Source organism: Oreochromis niloticus, linkage group LG19 (assembly GCF_001858045.2).
Source record: "Oreochromis niloticus isolate F11D_XX linkage group LG19, O_niloticus_UMD_NMBU, whole genome shotgun sequence".
Taxonomy (NCBI): domain Eukaryota; kingdom Metazoa; phylum Chordata; class Actinopteri; order Cichliformes; family Cichlidae; genus Oreochromis; species Oreochromis niloticus.
Window position 1 is genome coordinate 8,900,931 of NC_031983.2, and position 9,388 is coordinate 8,910,318.

General features: G+C 42.2%; 2 protein-coding genes across 2 annotated transcripts; both read right to left on the minus strand.

Annotated features, from left to right (window-relative positions):
- Window positions 1-910: 910 nt before the first annotated feature.
- siva1 (SIVA1, apoptosis-inducing factor) lies at window positions 911-4,821 on the minus strand. Its single transcript, XM_003447746.5, is given in 5 exon segments — window positions 911-1,125; window positions 2,651-2,804; window positions 4,094-4,148; window positions 4,150-4,265; window positions 4,602-4,821. Coding segments are annotated over 5 exon segments (495 nt in total). The 5' UTR covers window positions 4,723-4,821; the 3' UTR covers window positions 911-1,076.
- A 264-nt stretch (window positions 4,822-5,085) lies between these two features.
- Window positions 5,086-9,223, minus strand: adss1 (adenylosuccinate synthase 1). Its single transcript, XM_003447745.4, has 13 exons — window positions 8,961-9,223; window positions 8,002-8,104; window positions 7,854-7,916; window positions 7,719-7,769; window positions 7,552-7,618; window positions 7,319-7,426; window positions 7,145-7,226; window positions 6,930-7,056; window positions 6,644-6,798; window positions 5,976-6,100; window positions 5,751-5,848; window positions 5,502-5,651; window positions 5,086-5,408 (listed from the first exon to the last, which is right to left on the minus strand). Exons 1-13 carry the CDS (start codon window positions 9,147-9,149, stop codon window positions 5,356-5,358), a joined length of 1,371 nt encoding a protein of 456 aa, XP_003447793.1. The 5' UTR covers window positions 9,150-9,223; the 3' UTR covers window positions 5,086-5,355.
- Window positions 9,224-9,388: the final 165 nt, after the last annotated feature.

Genomic DNA, 9,388 nt, shown 5'->3' on the forward strand with positions numbered 1-9,388 from the left:
TAATTCATACCATCTATCCATCTGCTTTAAATTTAAGGATGTTTTGCACTGAATCTCATCTGTAACTCAGTGCAGCTTCAAAAGCAACTCTCTTTCAAGTCTTTTACGTCCATCTCCGAGATTCTTAAAGCCTTATCAAGAAATGTGCAGACAACTTGACGCCTTGCTTGCCAGCAGCTGTCTGCTCACTCAGCCAGAAATCAAGCGGTGCCCTCGGACACCAACTGCAAGAGCTCCCCTAAGACCGGAGGCACAACTGGCCCGCTGAGCACGGGATGTGACTCAACAGCTCACAGAGCACATTCGCCACGAGCTCCAGGAAGCTCGCTCATCCAAGCTAATATCTGTAAAAACACGCCACATGATTGATTTCTGTAAAGACGCGCCGACCGCCAAGCACAATTACTCACAGCGCACAATACCTGACCCTGAAACCAGTCATCGTCAGTGACACGCAGCAGCCAAAGAGAAAGTGATGACTGCGCCTCAAGGTCGTGTCCAGCAGGGACGACTGTAGCCAAATTGTCTGCTGCAGAGGTCTGGTTCTGTTCAACCTCTGGGTCTTGTGTTTTAATAAATACATTTGATAGGAGATTCTCAAGGTCAGCTGAGAAGAAAAAAAAGAAAAAAAGAAAGGCTGGATCGGAATCTCATTATCATTGCCGAGACAAAAACTTACATACTTTGACTAAAAGGTTGAAACTCTGCCTGTTTAGCACAGCGAGAGAAATGAGTTTGTCCACACAGGATGTGCCCAGTCTGAGAGGAACGCGATCCAAGTACTTGAAGTTTGCTGCCACCTGCTGATGGTTGTACCCACAAAACACAGACACCTGTGTAACCTGTGCGATTCTAGTTTTCGTTCGTCACACACTATAACAATCAAAATACAGATCAAGATACAAAGAGCTGTATACAAAAGTGTTGAAGTTTATTTCAGTTAATTTCAGAATGAAATACATATTTACAAACATCTGGATCACATAAAAACATCAGGTATAAAAATTCAGTCTCAGTAATATTTCATAAGAGACAACTACATATATAAACATCTGGTTCGTCCTTCGGTCTTCCCTTTACGTTGAGCAGCTGCAGCACAGTACTTCATCATATCGTCCGCTGTAACTGTGGAACAGAGAAAATGTACAATTTACACAGAAGTCGAGCGTGTTCATACAGACATACCCTACCTACACCATTGCACACCTTGTAAATGACTTGAAATCCAACCTGATGGAACATAGTAATGAGGAAAAAAAATTCCCAACTTCAATGACTGTACTGAAAGCATTGTGAACTACGTAACGTTCCCACCAAAAACAAAAAACAAAAAAAACTTGATCCTGTTAAGCCCAATTTGCATGGGATCAGAATGACCAGGGAACCAGAGATCTTACAATTACCCCCAACATGAGCTTCATACAACACATTTGCATGTTTTAAAACAACTTGAGATTAATATTGGATTTCACCATGGATTTCATCCATCTCTTCCTTCAAACATTTTACTGCTCTCATTGATTTTTAGCTCTCTCTTTCTGAATCAGCTTCCATAATGTGCAGCAACACAAGCTTCCTCAAATTTCCCCCCAAAACTTATAGAAACTTTCATGTCCCTCACCAATGTAGCCTTTCTAGTTCTATAGTGAGGCAGAAGGAAGGTGTGAAGAAAGCAGAGACATTGCAAAAGCCCTGACAATGACAACAATATTACAATATTATGTAAATGTATTGAACATTAAAAGACTGAAACATGCCACTTGCATTAATATTTAGACTCCTTAATTACATGGTTGGTCCGGTCTCGCCACCAAGTTTTCATCTATACTAAATCAACTCTTTAAAAAAAAAAAAAAATCATTACACAAATTTCATTGTAAAATATGTGTGGACTGATGAGCAGTGGCTGAGGCTCATAAAGCAGAGTGGGTCATTTAATAATCACAAGGTCGGTGAATCGATTCCCAGCTGCAGAAATGTTTGCATCACAATGAGACTGAACTTTGAGAAGTTTCTCTGGTGTGGGATGTGAATTATTGGTGTGTGAGAGCGAGAATGTGCTGTATGTCGTGAATAAAAGTACTGTACAAACGTGTCTGCAAGGGTAAATGCGTCATGTGGTGCAAAGCTCCTAGTGTGGTCAACAAAACTAGAGATGCGCTATGAAAATGCAATACCTCGAGGAAACTGTTGTTGTGATTTGGCATTATACAAAAACAAAACAAAACACTGAACTGAAATCATTTACGATGACACGTCTTCAGTTCAGAGTAAACACAAAAGAAAGCCTTCAACAGATGACGATTAACAACTTGAAGCCCACACATGTAAAGGCACATCTTCACTGCCACGGCAAGTGCTTTTCCAAAACACACCTAGTAACTACCTTGAGCATTTATACGAATTACATCCCAGCTGAGGATATCAGTCATGGATGCGCTTGGTTTTGGTAACTTTACTAGTTGCAGTTATATTATTACTTGTACCTTTTATGTCTGGAAAGCAAACAAGCATACTGTGAATCATAAAATAAATTAAAAAAAAAAAACAACAACAGTGACTTAATTTTAAGGTTTTCAACTTAAACAATGGCTGACACATCTGACACTAAGGGACACTGAGCGAGAAGGAAAATTGAAATGTGACTTACTCTATGATGGTGCAAACGGAGCAACAGAGGCTGGAGCACCCGGAGCACTGCCGGCTACAGGAGGAACACACCTGGCGTTCACATTGTGAGCACCGTGTTCTGGATCCCTGGCTCTTCTGACAGACACAGCAACGTGTAGCAGGCACCGGTGCACCTAAATAAAAGAGACATCCGTACAGTACACTGAAACAAAGCATTCAGGAAAACACGCAGGTTAAAAGCAACTAAAGTAAGCATCCAAACATGCAATAACGCTGACATCTGCTGGTAGAAAGCATGAACTGAACCGACTATCTGTCATTTCTTTGAACTCAGAAACTTCAATATCACTTTTTAAAGAGACTCAAGCCTGCTAGGAAAACTTCTTCGACCTGGTAGATCTTTTGGCTGCTCCCTTTAGGAGTGACACAGCCTCCATCTCACCCCATCTCCCTCTGTCACACCAACCCTCTGCATGTCCTCCTTTACTACATACATGAATTTTCTCTATGGTTTCCCCCATTTTCTTTCCAACATCTTTTTGTCCAATATATCCACTATTCCTCCTCTGAACACGTCCAAACCATCTCAGTCTTACCTCTCAACTTTCTCCAGAATGACCTACACATTTCTATTCTACATCTTGGATACTTCCAATTAAAATCTTAATGTCTTTAACTGTGCCACCTCCAGCTTGGAACTCTGTCTTTGTGTCAGTGCCATTGTCTTACAGCACAGTAGGTCTCACTGCCATCTTGTAAACCTTTCCTTTCACTCTTGCTGTTATCCTTCTGTCATAAATAACCCAACAGTCCACCCTGCCTTCACTCTCTTCTTCACCTTTCTTGTGCACTGTTCATTGCTTTGGATGGTTGACCCCAGGAATTTAAAGTCATCCACCTTCTATTTTTTACGGAAATTGTGTTGGATGAAGCTTGTGTTGGACGAGTCATCATTAACACCAACATAATAAATGGAAGTGGAAGCATTTATGCACCTGCCCTTTCCTTTTTTCACTAAACGCACTTTTAAAACATATTACAGCTGAGTTTAACTTTTCTTTACAGATATCATGCAGTTTTCATTAGGTTATAGGTTCAAAAAGACCGCATACATGGACTTTTACTTTTGTTCCATTTACAAGAGGTTCAGTGTGTCACTAGATGTCACTGTTTTCACGTGTATTTTGTTTACCTTTTGCTCAATAATCATATCAAGAACTGTTTCCCATCTTATCACAGACTTTGGACTAAACCACTCTGGCGATGGTCACACACCACCAAACCACACTGCACTGAAAACTGACTGGTTCGTCGGCTATCCGTGTTGGTTCAGTACTGAACAGTTTACTTTTCACACATTTAAACTAATTCTCAATTCTGCTTTTCATTTTTGCATATCCTTTACTGGGTGCATCAACTACAGACTTCACACTCTTCATCATCTGCTTCAGTTCAGGCTCACCTTGTGCACCACTTGTTTTTGTGAGTCTCCCATCATGTCCAATCAGTGTCTGCCCCCCTCAGAAGCGTATGGCTGCATGCAGGGGGCTCATGCTCTACGGACTTCTCCTCTCCGGTCCATATTTTGCCCATCACTGCCTTGGCACCGTTGAAGAGTAGGTTTTTCGTCTTTTCTGTGAGAAAACGGGAGCGGGGGGGCACTTACGGGTTAAATCAGTAATCCAGCTGAACTCAAGAAGCTAATGTTCATAGCAATTCAAAGTCTGTTTTATTTAAGTCTCACTGATGTCAGCAGGCAAAGTTAATGAACAATGTAGGATCGATAGTGTAGTTTAACTATACACTCAAATACAATCAAAGTGACCTACGCAATTTTAAAACGAATATAAAAGGACGATATACTTGAAGCTAACAGCGCAAGCTTACCTAACAGGTATGTGCGCAACGATGATGCTAGCATTAGCTAACGGTGCAGCGAAGCCACACAATACCCAGAAAGATGAACTTACCGTATATTTCTATCCTGTATTTGTTCCCAAACACGCCGTAATTATTCAGCTCCTGTTGCCCAATGTGTATTTTGTATTGGGAAGAAAATGTTTCCGGAAAAGGACAAGCTCGTTTCGTCATTTTGGTTGCTAAAAGTGCTGTAGCGTACTCCCACGGAGGACCACACTTGTTTGTTGCGGGAAAAATGAAACGGAGGCAGATAGGAGCCAATAACAAGGACGTTTTATCGTCACGTGGGCGCTCAGCCCCCTTCCGGAAAGTGCGCCACTTTCCCACGTGACTAATGCTTTTCATGCTGCCTTCATGGACTGTCGTCGATGTTGTGCGTTATGGATTTTAGAAATCAAAGAAAAGATCAATCTATAAATTAATTTATCTTTGTGATGGAGTCAACACAGTCACAATGGACTCAGCTAACAGTACATTATTAATATATAGACTATTATATTAATTTTTGCAAACAGTAATACCGGGCTCCAGAAATCAGATTATCATAAAACATTTTCTTTATTGGATCATGGAAACACATCCACGTTTTTAATTTGCGACATGGCTATAAATGTATATATAAATCCAATATTTTGACTCACAAAAACAGTGGGATATTTAACTACAACACAACAAACACAGTCAGTGTGGATCAAAGCTTATATATTTGTTTATTATATAATGTAGTGAAGGTAACTTGGAGAAACATGCCTCAACTTGACACACTGCCAGTGCTTCCATCAAGGGAAGGGGTGGGATAAAGACTTAAAACATCTGGATCATGCACTCTCTGGACTTTCCAACGCCAACCCACTTGACTAAGAAGAGAGAAAAGAGCACAAAGAGTTTTGGTTATGTGTGAGAAAATTCATATTGAGATACATGAGTGTGTTATTTTCTCTCACACATACTAGGAACTCCAATGTGGTTCTCAATGAAGCGGATGTAGTTTTGTGCCTTGACTGGAAGGTCATTCCACTTCCTAGCTGCTGAAGTGTCTGTCTTCCAACCTGGAAAGGTCTCATATTCAACCTCCACTTTCTGCAAAACGTCCATGTTGGCTTTGTGTTGAAAAGAAACCAGTTATTACCAACTCTTTAATCAGTCAGTCCGAGACAAAGATCATCAAATGAAGCAAATTGTTTACTCTTTTCCACTACCTGGAAAGTGAGGAATTCTCTTCCCGTTGAGTTTGTAGGCAACTCCAACTTTAATTTCATCCAGCACATCCAGAATGTCAAGTTTTGTCAAAGCAATGCTGTTGGATAAATGACATGTCACAGGAAAACCATTTAACATGTGTGGTTAATCAGAAAATGGCATGCTCGTGGGATAAAACACAAAAACCACAAAACACCAGATGAGCACCAGTCCTAATCACTCACGCAGTGAAACCATTAATCATGTGAGCATATCTGACGATGACCAGATCCAGCCAGCCGCAACGTCGCTTCCTTCCCGTGGTCACACCCACTTCGTGACCCCTCGTCTGCAGCAGCTCTCCTATTGCCTACAGAAATAAGCAAGAAATAAACATCTCTGCCTGTTATAATCCTAAAGATCGAAAAAAACCCAAAAAACTACATGCATATTCAGTACACCTGAAGTACACACAGCCAAGTACAATAAAACATCACGAGTTGGAGGATACACTTTGAACATCTTGACCTTAGTCCCTATGGCCTGTTCCCATCACAGGTAACATTAACCCCAGCCCACACAGTAAATATATCCTTAACTAAGAGTCTGACCCTAAATTTATCCCTGCGAACATGTGATCTGGAAAAGAGGTAAAGAGCCGTCTCTCACAAAATTTGACAGCTGCACTCAGTGAGAATACCCCCCCCCCTCACACACAGGCACACACAGGCCTGCCAGCCCTGCTGCCTGTGTGTCAACTGGGGGATCACAAACAAACTGTATATGTCAAGCTGAATATCTGGGTGTTACATAACATGTCATGTGTCTCTTTTTACAATACACAGACCGTGAAGGCCAAAAGCCAAACGCGTGACAAGATTTGCCAAGTGCTGCTGCGATACCAGGCACTCACATTGAGCTGTTCGGTGGGGAAGGCTCCAATGCCGACTCTGGTCGTGTAGGCCTTTGCAACGCCAAACACGTCACCAATATTCATCGGAGGGATGCCGAGACCGGTGCATGCTCCTCCCACGGTGCAGTTTGATGATGTCACAAAAGGATATGTTCCTAGAGAGACAATTTTGTATATTACAGTAGCAGTGATTTTTTTCCCTTTTCATCACCCAGATCCAAAGTAAAGTAAAAAAAAAAAAAAAAAAAAAAGCAAAACAAAACAAAACTATTGCTATGGCTCCTACCAAAGTCGATGTCAAGCAGAGCAGCATTGGCCCCTTCAACCAGAATTTTCTTAGGGGGGCCATGAAGAGCTTCGTACATGTAATAAACACCGTCTCTAACCATCGGCCGCAATCTCTCAGCGAATTCCTCCATGAAGCAAGAAAACAGAGATATGTCACAGTGCTGGAACAATAACAGACAGTCACTCAATAACATCACTCTTATCAGTGTCTACCTTTAGTTTTTTCAGTTGGTCCTCAACGTCAGCTGTCAAGGATGGATACATGGACTGATACTGCTGGACAAGATTCTTGAATCTAAAAAGATTTACCAAAGATGTTACCCATGACATATCACTGTATACAAATGGGTTTGACTCCTCGGCCTGAGTTTCACACACGATTCCTACCTAGTAGAGAAGTCCTTGAAGTCACCCAGGAGATCACATACGCGTAGACCAGTGCGAGATGCTTTGCTGGAGTATGCAGGTCCAATGCCCTTCTTGGTAGTTCCAATGCTATTATGTAAAACAATGTGTGAGATCAGTGTTGTATTCAATAAATTATTGTGTTGCGTCCTTTGGGGAAAGGGTCAGGCTGACTCTGAATGGTGTCCTGCCCTCCTCACTATCGCTACCCTTACTTCTTTCCTTCTTGCGCTTGTCTTTCAGTTTCCTGTAAGCCATCAACAACCTGGTGGAAATCGAACACTGTGGAGAGACAGCAAAAACGATCGATAAGATGCAACCTTGAAAAGATGAATTAAACAGGCTATATATATATTTAAACATGGAATCTTCATAGACGTACCAAGGTGAGCTCTGTCTGAGACAATGAGTCTCTTCTCCCAGCCTTTCAGACCTGGTCAGAGAATAGAAATCACATTTACATGAGTACATGCTAATTTGAGTCTATGCTAGTTTCACTCATTTCTGCTAAAAATACCTTTCTTCTCATTTTTATCCCCTTCTTCAAACAAACCAGGTAGATGTATAACTACTCCATTACCTAGAAGATCAAGGGAAAAAGCAAGTGAGGGTAAATATTTGAATAATAGTGCATCTCTGTAAATAATAGAAATTGAAGCCTTTACCAATAAGAGATATGCTTTTGGGATTAATGATCCCACTGGGGAGAAGGTGGAAGTCGTACTCCTTCCCATCCACTACCACTGTGTGTCCTGCATTGTTCCCGCCCTATGGATCAATGTTTATTATTAATAATTATAGTAACTGGCAATGACCAGGATGTACAATCAAACATCCAAGGCCACCTCATCACTTTTAGCCACACTGACATGCCCCGTCTGATCTTTATGATGAGTGATAAGCGCCCTCTTTCCTGAGCTTTTCGAGCACCTATTTTAACTAACAGACTTGGCTGTTGCTGGTGGATCCTCCACTCTGTTCCCCCCTGGATAAGTCCTGGCCTTCTCATGTATCATGCCAGCCTGAGAATGTGACCCCTGGAGCCCAGTGGGTTGGGCTCTCAAGCCTTCAGAACGCAGGGTGCTAGTCCTGTCAGTAGTACAACACTGCAGGCTGTTGACAGCCTTCTCCGTGCCTGCTGGAGCTGAAGTGACCTCTTGACCGTTATGTGTCTTAAGCAAGGCCGGGTCACAGACTGACCTGTCTGGAGCCGTTTTTTATTGATGATTTAATGCAATCAGAAAGAGTCAGTCAGGGGAAATTTACCCGAGGTGTTAGGTCGATTACAAGCATTAAAAGAGTAGTCAGGGTTTTGAAAAAGTGCACTTATTCATGATGTATGACAGTATTTAAGACATTCATATTGAGCTGTCACAGATGTCTATTGCATATTTTAAATTCCTCACAAATATAAACACGTCGCTTTATTGTAATGGGGGAAAAATATCCCCAGCTACACTAGCGTTAAGTATACCGGGGTCTCGGAGGTGCGAGCGTTTTCGCTTTCGCACCTGTTGCACATTACCAGGCGCCAGCAAGTCACAGAATATATCGTGAGATCACGAATTCATGCAAAAATACTCAGCAGCACCACTCACAGTCCACATCAAATCCACATATTTACCTGACATCTGCAGACAATGTCAGCTTCGGTGGCCAGTAAATCCACGACCTTCCCTTTCCCCTCATCTCCCCATTGCGCACCGAGCACCACGGTCACTTTATTCCCCGCGTCATTACGCGGTCGCTTCTGCCCGGTGGCAGCGGGTTGATTTGCGTTTTTTTGGTCTTTCCCCGACCAGCTGAGCGACATGATGGTGTTGCCTTGAGCCTGTCCGCCTCAAGAAGACCCAACTGTCTCCAAGAGCAGCATTGCCATATGTGTAACCGCATATCCGATGATGTCAGAGCCAGACGCGCAGAAGTACGTAGCTGTGCTCAAACAAATCACCTCCAAAGCTACTGAAGCACCGAGATAACAGTTTTTACACAATCGTCACGAAGGTGGAATTGCTTAAACATTACTTTTTGAGGCTTTTCTAACGGATTCGG